Consider the following 24,020-nt stretch of genomic DNA (forward strand, 5'->3'; position numbering starts at 1 on the left):
TCATCTCCAAGGCTGTTTTTCTCTTTCCCATTACTTATGTAAGGATAAATGCAAAGTAAAACAAACAAACAAACAAACAAAAAAACCCATGTGGAAAAGGAGAGAAAAGACTCTCCTCTTTTCTTAGAGCATTTACTTTAGAAAATTTACAATTGTGAATTCTCTGTCTCTTTGAAATTTATGTAAAAATCTTTTTAAAAGCTTTCGCTTAAAAGCCTCTTGCCAGGTTTACATACAGCAATATCTTTCTCAAGAACCTGGGAACCACCTCTTTGGAATGTAATTAAGGATTATCATGCCCTTATCTCCCAGTTTCAGTGGCAGGGCAGGAGCCTAACTTGGGCAGGTGCATCCTTCAAGTTGCAAAACTATCTCCTATCATAAAGATATGAGAAGTTTATTTTTCTTTTGGATAAAGCCAATTAGCTAACACAGATGGGCACTCCTATTACTAAGTGAATTTAGGATGAACAATGTGTGAACATATATGTAATTTATAAAAGGGTGAGATTTCTTTCTGTTTTTGTAATCTCTTAGCAGATTGCTTATGATGCACATTACTTGCTGGATTACTGCTTATTCAGTAATGAAACTGTTTTCTTTCTATTCTGCTTTTGTGGAGAGGTTCATTTCCTGTGTTAACCTTTCCCCGAAAGTTCCATCACCAGATCTCTTCCTCTCTGTAAAAAAATTTCCCTTAGGTAGTATCATTCACTTATATACTACAGTCTCCCAAATTTATAACCACCCTATCTTTGACCTTTCTTTTGTGTTTCAAACTTACTGAACAATTCCATATTAAAGTTCCACACAGGCAAAAAGAACTCCATTCCCACCTCTCTAACACTTGCTGATTATTTTATTTTCTCTATGCAATGAATGGTATCACAATCTATCTAACTCCCCAAACTGGAAATCTTAAGAATTATTTTTGACTCATCTTTCACTCCCAAGTCTACTAGCCATGAAGTCCCTTTAAAGTATGTCTTAAAAATGTCTCAAATCAGTCTCCTAACCAATACTGCTATTACAGTCTTAGGTTAGATCCTTATCTCATGACTAGTACAGAGATCGTCAAACCAGGTGAAAAGTAAGCCCAAGGATATACAAAGATTTTCCAAGGGGCTCTCTATAGCAAGAACAGTATAAGGATTCTCCATGAGTCCAAAACCCTGCCTGAACAATTTTTAAAAATACGTTAGCAGAAGCATTTTCCCTGCCGTTCTTCTTAATACCAACCCACAGGACATGCTGTTAGCTAAACAAAGAGCACTTTTGAACAATAAAAGCAATATAGATGACAATGATTCTTTTAAGTGAAACTGTATTTTTTTAAAGATATGATGGCTAAATCCTATGGATAAAAATTATGTGATTTCTTTCAGACTATAGATTTAGTGTTTGTTATTCAATAAGTAGCTAAAATCTATTCTATCAACTCATTCTGAAATATTTATATAAAAATTAGTTAACCTCATTTCATTATATAAAACATTTAATATTTTTACTTGCTAATATAAAAATAAAACTATATGTCAACTCTCCATCTGATTAGTTTTTAGCAGTATATAGCTTTCTTTTTTCATTAAATACATAAGAAAATTTTGACCATGATGAAAATGTTCTGATATTTATACAAGCTTATTAGTGATTCCCCAAAGTCAAACGTCAGAGTTCAATCTCCCCAAAACATTTACTGAAGGAATAACAGGCCTTTTACCATAATCCTTACTTCATAAATTATAATCTTAACTATATTTTATTCTGTATTTATTAGAAATTAAGTAATGAGAAGTGGTTTATCTTATTTTCATAACTTAATTATGAAATTAATTATATTAGATATATAACATCTTAAGCTTATACTGACTGCCCTTGTGGTTAATCTTTCCAGATATGCAGGGAGAAATACTGGGCCCAAAGTTTTAGGGGCTTTATTTATGATAAAGAATATAAAATGAGGTGTGAAAGCGAATATTTAAAATTAGAAAAGAAGGAATCTTGAAAGGAAGGCACTCTGGTGGATATGCTTTGTTAGCTCCACTGTAAACATGCCTCTGGCACATGTGTTCTGCAATTTATATCTGTTTTTTAAAAATAATATTTCATAACATTAATGTACTTACTTGAATTGAAAATGAAGTAAGACCTTTTCTGTTGGAAATTAAGTGTATTTGTTTATGAGGCCTGGCATTGCCAAATAGATTGTAATGAAGGACACTCTTCATTAAGTGACTCAATCTTTGAGGCAGCGCAAGGGTTTGCAATATTTAAATCACATATTTAAAACGTGATAAAAGATGTTATTAAAAACTACTGTATTGAAACTAACAATATTCTGTTTTATGAATGTATCAGTTTAAACAAGATGCCTCTAAATGAGAGTGATATCATAATTTGAACTAATTTTAAAAGATTTTTGGTATACTTCCCAGAAACAGAAAATGAATGACTCTAATGATTGGGTAGTAAATCCACTTTCGAAAATCAAGTGGGTTTAATTCTTTGTCTTCAATGAAACTGAAAAAAGAATGGATCTAATGAAATTGCCAGCTAACACATTTTACTTGTAGATCACTATATACTGTTTTGCTACATACATATCAGAAGGAGTCACAGAAATGAGTGACATTGTTATGACAAAACTCCTTCCTTTCCCATCTCCTTATTTATACAAAAAAGTTTTCTCCATGTTTACAAATACAGAAATAAAATTAGAATTTATGTTGAATCTGGTTCCATTATAGAAGTAAATAATATTTATCTAAGGATATATGGACTAGTTGGAGGGGGAAGAACAGCTCCATTTATTAAGAAATGTCTCCAACGCAAGAGGGAGGGGATGTGGGGATATATGTATACATATAGCTGATTCACTTTGTTATAAAGCAGAAACTAACACACCATTGTAAAGCAATTATACTCCAATAAAGATGTTAAAAAAAATTTTTTTTAAAGAAATGTCTCCAATAAAAATTTTTAAAGAATTATCCAAATTAGTAATTCATTTATATTGCTTTGGAAATTGCATCCTGGCAGTAACTTCAATGATAACTTAATCTGGAAGAAAAAGGTGAATACTTTTTTTGTGGTCATAGGAAATTTTAAAATTAATTTAAATTTATATATGTATTTTGGTTACAATGGAGATAGGTAATCAAAAGATTTTCCAAGTACAAAATATAATACATTATACAAAATTTTGAGATGGGAAGTGGAAATATAGTTTTTTTTTTTTTTTTTTTTTTTTTCCGGTATGCAGGCCTCTCACTGTTGTGGCCTCTCCCGTTGTGGAGCACAGGCTCCGGACGTGCAGGCTCAGCAGCCATGGCTCTCGGGCCCAGCCGCTCCGTGGCATGTGGGATCTCCCCGGATCAGGGCACGAACCCGTGTCCCCTGCATCGGCAGGTGGACTCTCAACCACTGTACCACCAGGGAAGCCCGGAAATATAGTTTTAAGAAGAAAAAGGAATAATGCAAAGTTTCTATCAAGAAGAAAGTCTGTTCCTATACATTTTTTACCGGGTGACAATGGGTATCAAATTGCTGTGGTGTCTGGATTTACTTGTATACATCTAAAAGATTGATGTACCATACTTCAATGTCTTTATTTACAATACTTTATAAAATATATTATTTACAAACATCTAAATTTACAAAGGAAAATATTAGCTATCAATTTTAAACTGTGCCAGAAAGAATATAGCTTTTGATAATTCTTTCAATGGGTATATATGCACAAAGAGTTTGAAAATCAATGACCTAGATTCCTGCAAAAGTTGCCTAACTAGTCTTCTCTCTGATGTTAGCCTCTTCTTAATACAATGTACCCTCTATACCTCTAGTTCTCAAAACTTTTGGTCTGAAGTCCCCTATACTCTTAAAAGTTACTGAAGTGCCCCCAAAGCTTTCACCATATTAGATTTCAAAATTAAGGAAATGTAAAAGTATAAACCCAGTAATGTTAGCATAAATAACATTTTTATTAAAAACTATTTTCCAAAACAAAAAATTTTGTATTTAGAGTATGTTTTACATTTTTGTAAGTTTCTTTAATGTTGGTTTAATAGAAGACATTTTCTGTGAGTGGTTTTTTAAAAAAAAATTTTATACAATTTTTAAAGGTTATACTTCATTTACAGTTATTACAAAATACTGGCTATATTCCCCACGTTGAACAATACATCCTTGTAGCCTATCTCAAAGGGCCCTAACTCCCAGGCTGCGGACCAGTACCGGTCCGCAGCTTGTTAGGAACCGGGCCACACAGCAGGAGGTGAGCGGCAGGTGAGCGAGTGAAGCTTCATCTGCCGCTCCCCATCATCCCCCATCACTAGCATTACTGCCTGAACCATCCCCACCATTGCTCCCATTACTGCCTGAACCATCCACTCCTCTCCCCCCACCGTGGAAGAACTGTCTTCCACGAAATCGGTCCCTGGTGCCAAAAAGGTTGGGGACTGCTGGCCTATCTTATACCCAATGGTTTGTACCTCCCATTCCTCCATCCCTATATTGCCCCTCCCTACTGGTAACCACTAGTTCTCTATATCTGAGTCTGCTTCTTTTTTTGTTATATTCACTAGTTTGTTGTATTTTTTAGATTCTACATATAAGTGGTGTCATACAGCATTTGTCTTTCTCTGACTTATTTCACTCAGCATAATACCCTCTAAGTCCATCCATGTTGCTGCAAATGGCAAAATTTCATTATTTTTTTAAGGCTGAGTAGTATTCTATTGTATGTGTAAAATAAGAGTGAAAAAGGGGAATAACATCTTAGTATTATTATAAAAATACTTTTGACCTCACAGACTCCCTAAAGGGTGTACCAGAGGTCCCCAAACTTTGAGAACTGCTGTTCTCCACCAAAAGTAGAGCTATCTTCCTAAAATATGAATCTCACCATTATCCCCTGGATAAAGCCTCTAATATCCCACCTGCACACTGTCTAATGAATAATGTCTGAACTCACTAACATGGCACACAGAACTCAGTAATATTCCGTTTGTTCTGTGGTAACACCATTCACTTACAACCCTGCTTATCCTGTTGTTCTTGTCATCCTCCTCATGGAATGCCCTTCCTCTTGTCCATCTGGTGAACTATTAATCAATAGTTGAAATGTCATCTTTTAGTTGTGGTTTTCTATGATTAATTTAAACCCTCAGCAGAATTACTGCACTCTAATGTTTTTGCATCATCTTCTTATTGCACTTACATACTGCATTGCAATGACTGGATTACACATTTGATTTTTCCTAAACTAAGAGACCTTAAAGGTAAAGGATTATGGATAGTGGACGTGTCAGTTGAATTTCCACACCATGTCAAACTTTTCCATTTAGTTCAGCCTTCCTTGTAATGGACTGTTCTTTTTTTTCTGATGCTGATCCTATCTTCTTGTTCCAATTTCCTGTATGCTGTTTGGAACACAGTAGGTGCTTTATAAATAGGCGCTTAATAAGTATTTATTAAATTGTATTCACTAAGTATGCCAAAATCACTGGAAATCCATATAACTCATCATTATGGATTGCTAGTTAATTCCACTTAACTTCTCTAATTTCTCATTCTGGAAAAACAGAATGAAATTCATGTATCACTGGGGACATAACCAAAATAAGACAGTCAAGTTCAGATAAGTCTTATTTTCTAGTTTCACTTAAACCCTAAAAATAAGGTAATGCTAATGCTCATAATTATCATCAGGATATTCCTTTAAAATGTTTTTAGTATTATAAAAAACTTCAAACATATACAAATTAGAGAACAATGAACAACCATGTACCCGTCACTTAGCTAAATTCATTGCCCACCTTGTTTTATCTACTACTACCCAACTGCACACAACAGTATTTATATGAAATGAGTTCTGGATATGACAGTATTTCAACCATATTTCATACCATAACTATCCCAGTATGCATCTCTAAAACATAAGCAGTCTTCTTTAAAACACATTCACAATGCCATTATAAATCATCCTCCTGTGTAAGGGGTTCAAGATGGCAGCCTAAGAAGACCCTGAGCTCACCTCCTCCCATAGACACATCAAATTTACAGCTACACATGAAGTAATTTTCCTCTGAAAAGTATCTGATAACTAGATGAACAGCACCTCCACAACAAAAGATAAAAGAGACTCACTGAAACAGGCAGGAGAGGCAGAGAGACAGCCCCACCCAGGACCCCATCCCAGGGAGCAAATCAGAAGGATCACAAAAATATATAACTTTTTGGAGTAAAAAAAAGGGAGTAAAGGGATTGAGCTCCAAATCACGTACCACAACCCTTGAGTGCAGCACTGGAAACACGAGCCCCTAAAACATCTGTTTTTCAAAATCATTGGGGATTAAGTCCAGGAGAACCACATAACTGTAGGGAACAAAGAACCTGCTCTTAAACGGCTCACAAAGACCCATCTACCCTGAGAAACAGCACAAAAGCAACAGTGTGAAAACACCTACACCATAAGTGAGGGAGACCTACTTACTGATCTTAGAGCAGCTGCTAGAGAGGCAGGAACCTAATGGGACTTTCTCTGGAGACAAAAGCACTGGTAGATGACATCTTTGCAACCTCATTCTAACTTGCTGGTGATATAGCTAGTAGGCACTATTTTTGGTGCCCTTCTTCTAGCCTCCTAGCACCAGCGGGTGTGCTCCTCCCCACCCTGAACCACAACTGAGCCAAAGCGAACACCTTGAGTGCCCTGCCTACCCAGTGCAGATGTCACACCACAACTGGGCTGGACAAACACACAATACCCCACCCTCCCCACACAGCAGCTGCACCATAACTGGGATGAGCAAGTGTCCCAAACCCAGTCCACACTATGCAACAGCTCACTACAACCAGCAGGTGAGCACCCCAAATCCCACACATCCCGCATCATAGCAGCAGCCCCACCACAGCTTGTAGGTGTGCACAGTCCACATGAAGAACATCCGTGAGTGCCTGGGTCTGGTGGCCAGGGAGATTGTGCTTCTGGGCCCTATGGATTATCTCCTACACAAGAACAAGACTGGAAGAGGTAGCTGTTTCACCTAATGAATTTAGACAAATACAGAAAGTTATGCAACATGAGAAGGCAGAGGAATATGTTCCAAACCAAAGAAAAAGACAAATGGCTAGAAAAAGACATTACTGAAATGGAGCTAAGCAACTCACTCAACAAAGAGTTCAAACAATGGTCATAAAAACGCTCACTGAACTCAGAAGAAGAATGGATAAACACAGCAAGAACTTCAACAAAGAGGCAGAAAATATAAAGTACTAAACAGAAGTTATAACTAAACTGAACAGTACACTTGAGGGTTTCAACAGAAGACTTGATGAAGCAGAAGAACGAATCAGCAAGCTGGAAGATGAAACAAATAGAAATCACCCAGACACAGCTGCAAAATGAAAAAAGAATTTAGAAAAGTGAATATACCTTAAGGGACTTCTGAAACAACATTAAGCAGAACAGCATTCACGTTATAGGGGTCCCAGAGGAAAAGAGAAAGAGAGAAAAGGTCAGAAAAATTTGAAGAAATAATGGATGAAAACTTCCCTAATCTGGGGAAGGAAGCAGACATTCTGGGTCTAAGAATTTCAGAAAGTTCCAAATAAGATGAACACAGAGAGAACCATACCAAGACACATTACAATTAAGATGGTAAAAGTTAAGGATAAAGAATCTTAAAAGCAGCAAAAATGAACAACAAAAAGCCCCCCAAACCCCCAAAACACTACCTATTAAGTACAAGGAAAATCCCCAAATCAGCAGATTTTTCAGCAGAAACTTTATCAGCCAGAGAGAAGTGGATGACCTATTCAAAATGGTGAAAGGAAAAAATTTCCAACCAGGAATTCTCTACCAATTCTACCAGTCAAGATTATCAATCAGAATTGAAGAAGAGATGAAGAGTTTTACAAATAAGCAAAAGCTAAAGGATTTCATCACCACTAAACTGGCTTTACAAGAAATGTTAAAGGGACTTCTCTAGGCTAAAAAAGAAATGGCACTAATTAATAATAAGAAAATATATGAAAGTAAAAATCTCAATGGAAAACATATAGTAAAGGTAGTGGCTCAGTAACTTATAAAGCAAGTATGAAGACAAAAGTAGTAAAGTTAACTCAAATTACAGTAATTACTTAAAGGAAGCATAAAATAAGAATATGCAAAAGGCATCATCAAAAATATAAAATGTGGCAGGGGGGAGAGTAAAAATGTAAAGCTTTGCTTTACATTTTAAGTTGTTATCAACTTAGAAGACACTGCTATATACACACAATGTTATATGTGAACACCACAGTAACCACAAAGAAAAATCTTACAGTACACACAGAAAAGAAAATGAGAATGGAATCTAAACATAATACTAAAAAAATCCAGCAAACCACATGGGAAGACGGAAAGAAGAAAGGAACAGAGAGGAACTATAAAAACAGCCAGAAAACAATAAACAAAATGGCAATAAGTACATACCTATCAATTACTTTAAATGTAAATGGACTAAATTAGCCAATATAAAGACATATAGTGGCTGAATAGATTTTTTAAAAAGACCCATCTATATGCTGCCTAATAGAGATTTATTTCAGAAGTAAAGACACACATAGACTGGATGTGAGGAAAAAGTAATGAAAAGAAAGCTGGTGTAGCTATACTCACAGCAGATAAAACAGACTTTAAAACAAAGACTGTAACAAAAGACAAAGAAAGGCATTATACAATGATAAAGAGATCAATCCAGCAAGAAGATAAAACATTTATAAATATATATGCACACTACATAGGAGCACCAAAATATATAAAGCAAATATTATTGGCCCTAAAGGGAGAAATTAAAAGCAATATAATAACAGTAGGGGATTTGAACATCCTGCTTACAGCAATGGATAGATCATTCACAAAAATAGCAATCAAAAAGGAAACATCTGGCCTTAAATGACACATTAGATAAGATGGAGTTCACAGATATGTTCAGAATACTCTATCCAGAAGCAGCAGAATACACATTCTTCTAAGGTGCACGTGGAACATTCTCCAGGATAGACCACATGTTAGCCCACAACATGTCCCAGTAATTCAAGAAGACTGAAATCATATCAAGCATGTTTTCCAACCATAATGGTATGAAACTAGGAATCACATAAGAAAATTGGAAAACCACAAAAACATGAAGATTAAACAACATGCGACTAAATAGCTAATGGGTCAATGAAGAAATCAAAGGAGAAAAAAGATAAAAAGCCTAGGGACAAATAAAAACAAAAATAAAGCACACCAAAATCTATGGAATGCAGCAAAAGTGGTTCTAGGAAGGAAGTTCATAGCAATACAGGCCTACCTCAAGAAACAAGTAAAGTCTCAAATAAACAACATGAATTTGCACCTAAAGGAACTAGAAAAAGACCAAAGCCCAAAGGTAGTAGAAGGAAGGAAATAATAAGATGAGGGCAGAAATAGACACTAAAAAGACAATAGAATAGAACAGGTCAATAAAACCAAGAGCTGGTTCTCTGAGAAGATAAACAAATCAAAAAGCCTTTAGCTAGACTAACCAAGAAAAAAAAGGAGAGGGCTCAAATAAATAAAATTAGAAACAAAAGAGGACAAGTCACAACTGATACCACAGAAATACAAAGGATAATAAGAGAATACTACAAACAATTATATGCCAACAAAGTGGACAACCTAGAAAGAACAAATTCCTAGAAACATATAATCTACCAGGAGTGAATAGTGAAGAAACAGAAATAGAAAGCCTGAATAGTCCTGAATAGTAAGGAGACTGAGTCAGTAATCAAAAAACTCCCAACAAACACAAGTCCAGGAAACATACAGCTTCACTGATGAATTCTTCCAAACATTCAAGTAAGATTCAATATTTTTCCTTCTCAATTTTTCCAAAAAACTGAAGAGGAGGGAACACATCTAAACATGTTACGAGGCCAACATTACCCTAATACCAAAACAAGACAAGGACACCGCAAAAAAAAAAAAAAAAAAATTACAGGCCAATACCTGGATGAACATAGATGCAAAAATCCTCAACAAAATATTAGCAAACTGAATTCAACAATACATCAAAAGGATCATATCCCATGATCAAGTGGGATTTATTCCAGGGCTGTAAGAATGGTTCAACATCTGCATGAACAAAATGAAGAATAAATACCATATGACTGTCTCAACAGACACAGAAAAAGCAACTGATAAAATTCTAACATCCATTTATGATAAAAACTCTCAACAAAGTGGGTATAGAGGGAACCTACCTCAACACAATAAAGGCCATATACGACAAACCCACAGTTAACATCATACTCAACAATGAAAACCTGAAAGCCTTTCCTCTAAGATCAGGAACAAGACAAGGATGCCCACTCTCACCACTTTTATTCAACACAGTATTGGAAATTCTAGTCACAGCAGTTAAGCAAGAAAAGAAAATAAAGGCATCCAAATTGGAAAGGAGGAAGTAAAACTGTCACTACTTGCAGATGACATTATACTATATAGAGAAAACCCTAAAGACTCCACGGAAAAAAAAAAAACAACAACTGTTAAAACTAATAAATTCAGTAAAGTCACAGGATACAAAAAAAAAAATCAATATACACAAGCCAGTGACATTTCTATACACTAATAGCAAACTAACAGAAAGAGAAATTAAAATGATCCCATTTACCACTGTATCAAAAAGAATAAAATATCTAGGAATAAATTCAACCAAGGAGGTGAATGACCTGTACAGTGGAAACTGTTTAAGACACTGATAAAAGAAATCAAAGAAGGCACAATTAAATGGGAAGACAGTCCATGCTCATGGATTGGAAGACTTAATATTGTTAAAATGTCCATACTACCAAAAGCAATCTACAGATTTAATGCAATTCTTATCAAAATTCCAATGACATATTTCACAGAACTAGAACAAATTCTAAAATTTGTATGAAACCACAAAAGATCCCTTGAGAAAGGGAACAACCTTGAGAAAGAAGAACAAACCTGGAGGTAGCATGCTCCCTGATTTCAAGATATGCTACAAAGCCATAGTGATCAAAACAGGTTGGTACTGGCATAAAAACAGACACCCAGATCAACCAAACAGAATTAAGAGCCCAGAAATAAATCCAGACATATATGGACAATTAAATTATAAAAAAAGGAGCAAAGAACGTACAATGGAGAAAGGACAGTCTCTTCAATAAATGGTGTTGGGAAAACTGGACAGACACGTGCAAAAGAATGAAATCAGACCACTATTATACACCACATACAAAAATTAACTCAGATTAAAGACTTGAATGTTATGACCTAAAACCATAAAATTCCCAGAGGAAAACATAGGAAATAACTTCATTGATTATTACTATAAATATATAAATGACAAACTATTAATAGTAAAAATAAAGTTTGAAGTTTGTGCTCCAAAACTTCATTTTACTGTACTAAAATATACTCACCAGAATATGGGACTTTCACCAGGTTCTTTCACTTTGTAGTATTCTTTGCCTTGTGGCAACACTTTGGTTAAGCCAAAATCTCCTATTTTAACTCTGTTTTCATTCTCCACCAATATATTCCTTGTTGCCAGATCCCTGTGGATATACCTTTTTGTACCAAGATACTCCATACCCTATGAATAAAATAACGTTTTTCTTTCAGCTAGCTTTATAAACATAAACAATTTAAATAGTCTTGTATGTTTCTACTCCCTTAATTATCTAAGAAAAACCTTAGAGGATTTCTTAATAATTACTTCAACATATTCTCTTTATCTACAACAAACAGCCAGGATATTAGGTACCTTGCATATCTGAGATGTGTACTGAAGAAGTTTTTTATGATCTATCCGTTCTTTATGTTTTTGGAGATAGTCTCGTAAACTTCCATATGGTAAATATTCCATAATTAATCTTAGATTACGCCGGCCTATTATCACACAAATGAGAACATAACGTTTTACTCTGCTATACTTTACTGATGAACTATTAGAAAATAACTGTATAAAAATGACTTAAAGATATATAAAATCTGAGTCTAAGGCACTTCCCTTGTGGTGCACTGGATAAGATTCCACACTCCCAATGCAGGGGGCCCGGGTTTGATCCCTGGTCAGGGAACTAGATCCCGTATACATGCTGCAACTAAGAGTTAGCATGCCACAATTAAGGAGCCTGTGTGCCACAACTAAGGAGCCCTGGAGCCTCAACTAACACCCAGTGCAACCTAAATAATAATAATAATAATAATAATAATAATAATAGTAATAAAGCACAGCTGGAGGTTTTTTTTTTTTTTGGCTGCGTTGGGTCTTCATTGTCGCGTGGGGGCTTTCTCTAGTTGCAGCGAGCAGGGGCTACTCTTCGTTGCAGTGCATGGGCTTCTCACTGCGGTGGCTTCTCTTGTTGTGGAGCATGGGCTTTAGGCATGCGGGCTTCAGTACTTGTGGCGCGTGGGCTCTGTAGTTGTGGCTCACGGACTCTAGAGCGCAGGCTCAGTAGTTGTGGTGAACGGGTTTAGGTGCTCTGCAGCATGTGGGATCATCCTGGACCAGGTATCGAACCCACGTCCCCTGCACTGGCAGGTGGATTCTCAACCACTGTGCCATCAGGGAAGTCCTGGAGTTATTATTAAAAAAAAAAAATCTGAGTCTAAGATGACAAAACCTGATTATAAAATTAAAGGTGATGTAGTAGTTAAGAACAATGACTTTCTGAATCAAAAAGATTTGAATAGAAGTTTTAAAAATTGTTATGTTTTAATCTTCTGTAACCCATTATGCAAACCAAAATAAGCTGATGAGAAAACTTCCTTTCTCCTCATCTATAGTGAATAAAAAGCATCTAATTAAAAAAAATATTTTCACAGAAAATTTCTTTCTTTAAAAATGACATTTCTGGGCTTCCCTGGTGGCGCAGTGGTTGAGAATCCGCCTGCCGATGCAGGGGACACGGGTTCGTGCCCCGGTCCGGGAAGATCCCACATGCCGCGGAGCGGCTGGGCCCGTGAGCCATGGCTGCTGAGCCTGAGCGTCTGGAGCCTGTGCTCCACAACGGGAGAGACCACAACAGTGAGAGGCCCGCATAGCACAAAAAAAAAAAAAAAAAAAAAAAAAAAAAAAAAAAAAAAGACATTTCCTTGGTAAGTTTAAGCAAGAATGGTAACCACCATCCTCAGTTAAAAGAATGATCAATCAAGTAGTCAAAGACTTCCTGTAGTTACAGCCCACCAACACCAAGTACAATCTCCAGTCATACAGAATGCTTCTGTCTCTGGGCACTGGAATATTTTAAGTCCAGATCTGGAGGCATTATATATTTCTACAATATTACCCAGGATGTCAAAGACATACCCTGAGTTCAAAAAAGGTATCAATGGGCAACATACCAGCACTGTAGCACACTCCCTTGTACTTTACAATGTTGTCATGTTGCAATGATTTAAGGATTTCAATTTCCCTTTCAAAGTCTCTGAGGTGCTCTTCAGTACTGTGCTGGAGCTTCTTCACAGCCACCACCTCTCCAGTGTTGTCTTGTAGAGGGTCATACCGGCACATCTCCACACTCCCAAAATTACCCTAAACAATACATCACATTAAGATAGAAATCTCAAGTTTTCTAGAAAAAGACTAATAAATTCTGATTATACAGGCAATTTTCAGCAGCTAGAAGAGTATCTCGAAACTCACATTAAACAACTTTCAGAACAAGAAAAGGAGATAATATTTCAATAGGTGAGGAGTAAACTTAAATATTTAATTTCTTCAAAAGGAATTACAGGCTGAAATATAAAAACTTCAAAAAAGCATTTAAACAAATCATAAACATTAATTTTTAAGATAAGCCAAGGGACATGCCAGGGATTCCTAAATTTCTATCAATGACTTCCTGGAAGAACTTTTCTTCTTCACAAATATAGCCTTTGATGTCACTGTCAGTGAGCTATATGGAATAAGGGTCTGTTACAGACTGAATGTCCATGCCCATCCCCCCAAATTCACATGATAAAGCCCTAACCCTGAATGTGAGTGTATTTGGAGATAAGGCCTGTGAAGAGGTGATAAAGATTAAATAAGGTCATAAGGGTGAGTCCTTCATCCAATAGGGCAGGTGCCTTTATAAGAAGAGGAAGAGACACCAGTTCTCTCTGCCATATAAGGACACAGTGAGAAGGTGGTCATGTGCAAGCCAAGAAAAGAGCCCTCACCAGAAACTGAACCCTACTGGAACCTTGATCTTAGACTTTTCAGCCTCTAGAATTATGAGAAATAAATGTCTGCTGTTCAAGCCAAGGTCAGCCTGTGTGGTTGGCAGCTTCTGTGATTATCTCCCAATGTTCTCTACATTCTGACATTCAATCTCTTTTAAAATCCCCTCCCCTTGAGTGTAGGCTGGATTTATTAACTCTTTTTTTTTTTTTTGCGGTACGCAGGCCTCTCACTGTTGTGGCCTCTCCCGTTGAGGAGCACAGCGTCCGGACGTGCAGGCTCAGCGGCCATGGCTCATGGGCCCAGCTGCTCCGCAGCATGTGGGATCTTCCCAGACCGGGGCACAAACCCGTGTCCCCTGCATTGGCAGGTGGACTCTCAACCACTGCACCACCAGGGAAGGCCCATTAACACATTTTTAATGAACAGAATATGGCAGGAGTGATAAGATGCCACTCCTGAGATTAGGATATAAAAAGACAATGGCTTCGATCTTGGGTATTTGCTCTCAGCTCCCGTGTTGTGAGGCAGCCTGTGGAGAGGCCCGTGTAAGTGAGCTTGGAAGCAGATATTCTGAGGCCTTGTCAATAGCCATGTGGTAAGCTTGGAAGTAAGCCTTCCCCTAGTCAAGCCTTCAGAGGAGACTGCAAGACCTGGGTGACACCTTGATTACAGTCTAGGGAGAGACCTTGAGCTATAACCACCCAGCTAAGTTACTCCCAGATTCCTGACTCACCTAACCTGTGTGATAATAAATGCTTTTTTGTTTTCAGCTGTTACATTTTAGGGTAATCTGTTGCACAGCAATAGATAACTAATACACCCAAATACATACTTTTTTTTTTTGGTCATTGCTACATACTTTGAAACATTCCTGAGACTATTTTACAAACCAGGAATGAGAGCAAAGTATTAATATAACTAAGCCAATAATGTAACCCCCAATGTTTAGCTCTAGTAAAGCTGATCACAACATTTAGTTTAGATTCAATACCTAAGTGAGGCCTTCATAATACATCCAAGCCAAAATCCAGTTCATAAAGCTACATGGTACAGAACCCTATACTAGCAAGCTTAGAGGAAGAAAGAGGGCTTTACCACTATGATTGGACCTGCTAAAAACTAAGGTTTTCTTGGTCTTATTTAAAATATGTAGGCTATGCATGACTGTGTGACCTTTCAGCAGGGAGAGACTGTCTGCTAGTAAACATGGTCCAGTCAACATCTAGACTCTGAAGAAGCAGATTAATTACTTCTCTCTGAGATGACTGAAAAAGGACATGGGTGGAAAGGCTTAATTAATTGTTCCTTTCTGTATCTCATAACCAAAGTGCCCTCTACCAAGAAAAGTCTCATGGTCAAATTAATTGAGGAAAATACTGCCTAATTTATCCATCTCTTGAAAATGTTCAATGCACAGTACATGTTAAAGGTTCTGAGAAGTTCTTCAGTAAAGACAGCTGTTTATTTAACACAGCATTTCTTCAACATCTGACAACTAAACCTTTTTTCTATACTTTTAAAAAAACTTTTAATTTTATATTGGAGTATAGTTGATTAACAATGTTTGTTAGTTTCAGGTGTAGAGCAAAGTGATTCAGTTATACATATACATGTATCTGTTCTTTTTCAAATTATTTTCCCATTTAGGTTGTTATATAATATTGAGCAGAGTTCCCTGTGGTATAGAATAGATCCTTGTTGGTTATACAAACAGTCTTTAAAATGTTGTGGAAAGTGAACTTTAGAGAATCTCTTAAGCCTTTTTTTCCCCTAAATAAAATGTTTTACGATTATATTTCAACTATTTAAAAATCTTCTGACATCTTACCTTGCCAAGTTGCTGTAGAAATTTCAAGTGTCTCTCTTCAAATTGTGTAGGGTCTCGGTCTTCAAAAGCACCAGAAAACCCTAGGGCACCTATTCTCATATTAGGTAACATGTCATTTTCTGTTAATAGTTCGTAATCTGGAGAAATAAAGAATATTATCTACCATAACCTGGCAAATCCATTCTCTAGGTTAAAATAATACATATTCAAGCTGACCAAAATAATCAGAATGAGTTAGAAATACTAAATACAAAGCAATACAGGGCAACTCTAATAGTTTTGGTTATGTTAATGGAAGCCTTGAATTATAACCCATAATCTAACATGTTTTCAGTAGATTTCTGCAAAGGATAAATGAATATTTTCCAAAATAGGTAGTTTTAATAGTTATAAAGTAAGATTATATGCTGATTTTTGTGGTGAGAACAGCAAATAGTATTGGAACAGGAAATACTTATAGGTCAGACACATGTATATTTAGCTATGTATTTTAAAGGAGAAGAGGACAAAAACAAATTTACTTCATGTTTACAAAATTAATCAATTACAGAATATATGAGAACTAGTTTAAAAAACAGAATTGTTTTTAAAAAGTCAAATAAGTCAAATAAACTTCTATAGTTTACTACTCATTAACTGGCAAACTAAAATGAGGTTATTAAAAGGGAAAAAGCCGTTTTTAAAAATGGAAATACTTCACAATCAATGAGACCAGAAAATGTATAAAGTAGGAAAAGTCAAATGAACGTAAGAAATTAAGAGGGTCAAAAAGATATCAGGGAACTTTCCAGAGGGCATTACAAAATTAGTAAGGATTTATTAAATATAACAAAGATAGAAAGATAGCTGGAGACTCATTAAGGTTGCTCCATCAATACATACCTGGAGTAAACAAACTATTAAGATCTCGTATGATGGCTCTGAAAGAAGGTCTAAAATCTGGTTCGTAATCCATACAATTATTAATAAGATTTGCTAATTCTGTCCATTTTGGTGCAGGAAGCTGGTGCCTATTTTCATAAAACTGTAGTTTCTATAATTAAAGAACCACATGTTGATAATAAATTATAAATGCCATATCAACCTTTTTAACATAAAATGGGCTAAAGAATATCAAATCATGTACAAAAAATATCAGGGATCACAAGGTAATTCCAACTTCACCGTTTACATGAACTTACTCTTTGAGAATCCAAAGCACTCAGGGGCTTATCTCCTCCACTGCAGATTTCCCACAAAGTGGTACCAAAACTCCATTTGTCTGTTGCCAGATTTAGATTTTTAGGATTTTCAATGCATTCAGGTGGTACCCATGGTATTCTCTCCTGCAGAACTTTCAAATGATAGGAACGAAGTATGGTTAAAGTGTTCCCACAATTAAACAATTCTTATATATGTTAATAATTAATAATTCTTGCTGTATAATTAAGAGATTTAAAGAGTACAGAGTCCTTTCTCCTTCACCATATGAATATATATTCTCTTTCTTCACATCCCACTCCAAAGGGTAAAGTCCCCCTGAGTATCAGATCTAACTAAGATCCTGTAACATTTTCTGCCCTACAGTCTCTGTCTTCACTTCATATAAAGGCACCAAGTTTAAGTACTATTGGCTGAAATAGGAAAACATGCATCAGTGTACAAAAGCTGATAAATCTGGATTCTAAGTTTAGACATTCAATTAGAGAAATTAGCTAATGTAATGAAATACAATTAAAACACTATTTGGATCAAAAAAATGCCTCTCAACTATCTGACTGAAATTTTTACTTTAATTAATTGTGTTAAGGAGAAGGTCATCAACACAAAAGTTTTAAGAAGTCATAATTAGCTGAATAAACTAAATAAAAAATTCAAACTAGATAATATATCTTCTCAAATTTTTATTTAATGACTAAAGGGAAGAAAAATTTACTTGTGGTTCAAAGAATGATATTTTAAAATTTCACAGTAAAACTGGATAAAATCCGATATTCCATATATAATCAGGGATTAACACTGTTTTAAAAAAAATCATCTTACAGTACATAGAAACATGCTTATAAGAAAGGAGAAACAGAGACTAGGAAGTAACTATAACTTAATTTAGATTGCTAAAAATGGTAACTAAATTTTATAATTAATCAAGAACATGTCAATAAAATAGAATTTGAGAAAAATTAACAGCCTGATCTTTATGCCTCTTTCCAAGCAAAGCTTAATAAAGTTAAATTCGATCCCTGTAGAACTTACTGTCCTTTGGCAAAACTGTAATACTAATGCCAGGATCACTAAGTTTGATGAAAGGAGGATTTCCTGTCTTCCTGTCTTCTTCTCTGATAAGAAGAATATTTTTGGTGCACACATTCCCATGAATAAGGGTTTTTTCTTCCTATTAAAGTTAAATGCATATACATTCAAATATTAATCCACAAATAATATGAGCACTTAATATGTCCAAGACCCCAAAATGGATTTAAAAAATAAAAATAAGAAAACAGTATTAATAAACATTAATTGGAGGCACACTTTGAGAAAATAAAAGGAAATTTTATGGAATCACTGTGCTTTGTGTTTTACATTTAAAGTGAAACAATGCTCTATACCCACGAAGAAACAAATACTTAAAAAAATTTTTTTATTTATTTATTTATTTATTTATTATTTCTTTTTGGCTGTGTTGGGTGTTTGTTGCTGCGCGCAGGCTTTTCTCTAGTTGCGGTGAGCGGGGGCTACTCTTCATTGCAGTGAGTGGGCTTCTCATTGTAGTGTCTTCTCTTGTTGCAGAGCACAGGCTCTAGGCTCGCAGGCTTCAGCAGCTGTGGCACATGGGCTCAGCAGTTGTGGCTCGAGGGCTCTACAGCGCAGGCTCAGTAGTTGTGTGGCATGGGCTTAGTTGCTCTGCAGGGTATGTGGGATCTTCCTGGACCAGGGATTGAACCCATGTTCCCTGCATTGGCAGGCGGATTCTCAACCACTGCACCACCAGGGAAGTCCCACGAATATTTTTAAAACTACTTAATGCCAGTTCACTTTATTAAGCTGAGATTTTAAATAGTATATACTTGTAGGTGGTAGTTAACAGCAAGAAATATTGTTTCTGTTCAGTAGGTGCATTCTTAAGGATCTGATCACTAGCTGGCCCTCTGGCATTCTGCTTCTCTGGCAAAACTGCTTTCTCAATGGACATAATGTCTAATTACCCACAAATACCATAACAAGGTATTTTCTGCAGGGATTTTTTGCTATTCATAGTTAGCACAACATTTTTTTGATAATTTTTGGTTAAATTCTCTGAAGCCAAGATACACAAACTACAGACTGTCCATCAGCAGTTCTAAGAGATTGATGGGATGACAAAACTATTTCTTTCAAAATTGATTTCACATAAATATATGCCTAAAATAATCCCTTTCATCAACTAACACAGATTATTTTAAATGACTCAACATCCATTTACAGATTTATATCTTGGTCCAAGGTCAAGATCCTTTCACATTGCTTCATAATCTAAAACAGTAAGTTGACAAAAGAATATACTAATTACTTACTAGAAAATGCATGGCCCATGCCAGCTGTTTAGCCACTTCAAGTTTCCATAATATATTTATAGAATTTTTATTCTTTTTCAGATATATATCTAGTGATCCAAATTTTACAAACTCCTGAACCAGAATATCTGCATTAAAATATAATGATAATAATAAGGCTCAAGTACAATACAGTAAAATATATATAATTTTAAACTTTTATAATTATATTTATAGTTATATGTGGTATTATAGGTAAAGAGATTAAACTACATAAAATTCACTAATTTAAAGAAAGGTTAACAGCTATATAAAATGTATACTGGGGTTTTACTTTATTTACACAGCAAGAGGTAAAGTCTAAACAATTACATATAAACACAATATTATATATAATTGTATATTATGTATAATAATATGTAGATGTATGTAGATCAAATCCCAAATTGTGATTCTGCTTCATTTAATATTAAAATTAGTTTTCACATGATATACAAAAACTTTTGGTGACAAAATTACCTTTGGACCTTGCTGGGTAACTAAAACAAATTTTATGAAAGTTTTGCTGCCTATAGTTAATTTGGAGAACAGTCAACATGTCAATAATAAAGAACTGACTGCAGGGAAATTTACATCAGGGCAAGTGTCAAAAAAAAAAGATCTAAGAGTTACAATGAGCAAGAGCTTAGTAAAACTTTTTTATGTGGCATGTAAGACCTACTATATTTCAGTGATACCACTGACTGTCATATGTCCCATTATTATGTGTCATAAAATTTTAAAAATTGCCAATTAAATTATGAAATGCCATCAATTATATCATACTTCCTAATTTCAGATATTTTTAATGTGAAAAAAATGTATCACAGAATCAATGAAATAAGTATAAAAGCAAATGTAAGATCTGGGATTATTTGTTCTAAAACATTGTTTTCAAATTTTGTAAAAAAGTATATTATTTTTTTCCCCTAAATGAAAAATTACGGGAAACACTGATAAATAAAAAAGAGAAATACAGAACCACTTTAGTTGGCGGTGAGGGGCAGAACTCTCCACTCTGCATTTAGATTTACTCCCATTTCATCAGTCCCCTGAGATACCTCTACAGAGCAGATTTGAAAACCACTGCCTCTGAAAAGACTATCAATTTTCAAAAACGTGAAAAAATGTTATATAAGTATGGAAGCATATTTAATCTACATTACTAATGGAAAATGGGAAATTAATTACATAAGTAATTTCTGAATGTAAACTTTTGAGAGTTTTTATGGACAGTTTAAAGTTAGCCATAAATTATATCTATATCAACATCCAATCATTTCAGTCAGTTCCATTACAATTCAATCTAACATTTATATGCTTTGTCTTAATAATTTCAAAGAGAAATAGCCAGTTATTACAATGTACTGAAATGGCCAGTTATTACAATGTTATTTTGAACCAGCCATAATCTGTATTGCTATGGTTAACAGAAAAGGTTGTTTTTGTTTACTATAATACTCTACTGTTCTGGCATTTTAACATAAGCCATATTAAACTGTTTACTGCATTTTAATTTCATTCATTGGTTTCCTTTTTTCAGAAGATATAACTGAACAGTTCCACAGTGTTTTTGGTTTCAACAATATTTAATTCCTGTTAAATTATAGTTTATATTGATATCTATGATCCTGAAATTGAATTTTTTATATAAATAAAAATGGATGTTCTGAGAAAGGCATAACATTAATATAAGGAAGCCAGTCGTTTTACTTACTCTCCTCTCCACAGACACATACTCCATAATTTAAAACCAGATGTTTGTGAGAAAGCTGGCTCATCATGCTTGCTGCTTCAAAGAAAGACTAATGAAAAGAAAAATATACAAAAGATGCAAAAGAATTATTTTTTGTGTCTAAAAACATTCATAGTTCAGAAAGATCCTCTCTGCCATAAGAGAAATGCACTTTCTCCTATTCTTAGCAGGACTATAGATAAGGTTACAAGGTGCTTTGGTCCCTTCAGATGGACTTACAACTGCCATCAACCTTGATGTTAGAGTTCATTCTCAGGAAAACCTTGAGTAAGCCTGATTCAAGCAGACAGCAATGTGAAAGAGCAACAGTGGTACAGGGAAACATGAATGATGCAAGATTAACAGGCTTTAGACCCATAGCACATAGAATAGAGAACAGAGGTACGAACAGAGACAGACACCAAAGACAGTGATGTGGGACTGCAGTAAATGGATGGGAGCTTCAAGTAACACTTCCTAAAGAATTAAGAATGATCACTGTGCAGATAGAATACTGTATAACAACTATGTCAGGAGACTGGCATGGTATTAACATCACTCTAACTCAACTAAACTTTGCCTTGAACTTCTGGGTATGACTGTTGAAGATCACAATCACCAACACTGTGGTGTTCTGGATTAGAACAACTCTTCGGCTTCTATGTTTCACATTATCTTCTACTAACATCCTTTAAGGCATTTTAAGTATCATAAATGTTTGTTACATCATGTTTGGTGATATCTTACTATACTAAGGACTTTGGCAACTGGCAGCTGGGTTTCTGCTGGCTAGCATCTTTGGATGATGCCGAGAGGTAACAACATTTCACCTAGAGTGTTCCTCACGTACACTGCCTTTCAAACTTTTTTTAAGTAGATGAAATTATAGAGGAAACCTGTGGAACCCATGAAGCTCTGGGGAGCCAAACTTAAAAACCACTGCTATAGTATATGCAAAGATGTAATAATACACATAACACAATGCTTAATATTTAGTGTGGAAATTAGTTATTATGAAAAAATTCCGTATTTTTTTAGACCCACCAGAATACATCCTCAGAAAGGTCCTTGATATATATATACTTTTAAAAGTTACAATTTTGAAAAGCTGCATACATGAATGTGTTGTGTACATATGAGAGCATATCTTTAAATATCATAAACTACATGAACTACAAAAGGAATATACAAACCTCTGAATAGTTTCTATGTGCTTTATCCAGAACTTTTAAGAGAACTTCTGTTTCATGCAGTTGACCATAGTCTCCTACTTCCCTTCTTACACCTTTAAAAATTTTGGTAAAAGTTCCTTGGCCAAGGCTTTCATGCTTTAACAGAAAAAATGGAAAGAATGAATAAAGATGGAATTAGGAAATATGTTCAATGACAAACAGTCTTAAAAAATCCACTAGTATTTCTTGCATATACTTACAGAATAATTGTTGAAAGCCTGCACTCTGAAGCAGGGCTGCCTGCAGTCTATTATTATTAGTTTTGTAACATTAGTCAGGTTACCTGGCAACTCTCTGCTTCTTGTTACTCACATAAGGATTCATATCTTTATAATTCTGGATAATTCTATCTATTGTCTCCTTAAGGAACTCAGACATCAGTTGTTTTTTCTCATTCTACTCTCCATGTCCCTCAAGTTCTGTTTCATAACTTCCATTTCTTTCTCCCTCTCCTTTTTCAGATCTTTCTTTTTTTTAAAGAAGATGTTGGGGGTAGGAGTTTATTAATTTATTTTTGCTGTGTTGGGTCTTCGTTTCCGTGCGAGGGCTTTCTCCAGTTGCGGCAAGCGGGGGCCACTCTTCAGCACGGTGCACGGGCCTCTCACTATCGCGGCCTCTCTTGTTGCGGAGCACAGGCTCCAGACGCGCAGACTCAGTAGTTGTGGCTCATGGGCCCAGTTACTCTGCGGCATGTGGGATCCTCCCAAACCAGGGTTCGAACCCGTGTCCCCTGCATTGGCAGGCGGACTCTCAACCACTGTGCCACCAGGGAAGCCCTCAGATCTAACTTTCAATTCACTAGTTCTCTCTTCAACTATGAGTAATCTGCTTTTTAATTTGTTCATTTTTTTTAATGTCAATGAGTATATTTTTCATTTCTATACTTTCCCCCCCCCAAATCTTTTTGGGCAGTTTTGAGGTCTTGGTTTTTCTCATGTTTTCAATTCCTTTTTTATTTTTAAACATACACACACACACACACACACACACACACACACACACACACACCCCTATATATATGTATTTTATAATCTCTATCTGAAAGGTCTGTTATAGGAAGCTCTTGGAGTATAATTTGATATTTGTTGGTCTTCTGACTCTTGCTTAATCTGGGATTATTTCTCTGTATGTTTTAAAATTTTCAATTAAAAGCTCATGTTTGGAGTAATTTTAACTGTGGGAATCTTGGGTGTTAAAATCTTCCCATTTTAACTTGGGAATCTTAATCCTAGATTAAGAGTATATTCTTCCAAAAACATTTTATATTTGCTCTGCCAACCACCACAGGGTGTTACTAGGGGAGTACCACTTGTTATTTTAATTTAATTTATTGGCTTAAGGTTTCTCAAACCATGCAGGTGACATAAAGAAACCCAAACTCAGAAGTTTATAATTATAAATTCTCAGGACAGACTTTTTCATAACTAAGAGCTCAACTAAAACAGACAACACTCTTCTCTT

The 24,020-nt window shown here is 35.4% G+C and overlaps 1 protein-coding gene across 7 annotated transcripts in view; it reads right to left on the reverse strand.

The window, feature by feature from the left end:
* The window catches only part of JAK2 (Janus kinase 2), a 145,457-nt gene that overhangs the window by 5,977 nt on the left and 115,460 nt on the right, over positions 1 to 24,020 (reverse strand). For all 7 annotated transcript variants that reach the window (XM_059071820.2, XM_059071817.2, XM_059071822.2 and 4 more), the window contains 10 exons: positions 22,521 to 22,655; positions 21,310 to 21,397; positions 19,575 to 19,702; positions 18,277 to 18,415; positions 17,226 to 17,377; positions 16,927 to 17,077; positions 16,045 to 16,181; positions 13,394 to 13,583; positions 11,811 to 11,935; positions 11,467 to 11,639 (listed from right to left, as the gene is read on the reverse strand). In XM_059071820.2, coding sequence (XP_058927803.1) covers positions 11,467 to 11,639; positions 11,811 to 11,935; positions 13,394 to 13,583; positions 16,045 to 16,181; positions 16,927 to 17,077; positions 17,226 to 17,377; positions 18,277 to 18,415; positions 19,575 to 19,702; positions 21,310 to 21,397; positions 22,521 to 22,655 — 1,418 coding nt within the window. The remainder of the gene's footprint in view (positions 1 to 11,466; positions 11,640 to 11,810; positions 11,936 to 13,393; positions 13,584 to 16,044; positions 16,182 to 16,926; positions 17,078 to 17,225; positions 17,378 to 18,276; positions 18,416 to 19,574; positions 19,703 to 21,309; positions 21,398 to 22,520; positions 22,656 to 24,020) is intronic.

This window comes from Kogia breviceps, chromosome 8, assembly GCF_026419965.1.
Source record: "Kogia breviceps isolate mKogBre1 chromosome 8, mKogBre1 haplotype 1, whole genome shotgun sequence".
In the NCBI taxonomy this organism is placed as follows: Eukaryota; Metazoa; Chordata; class Mammalia; order Artiodactyla; family Physeteridae; genus Kogia; species Kogia breviceps.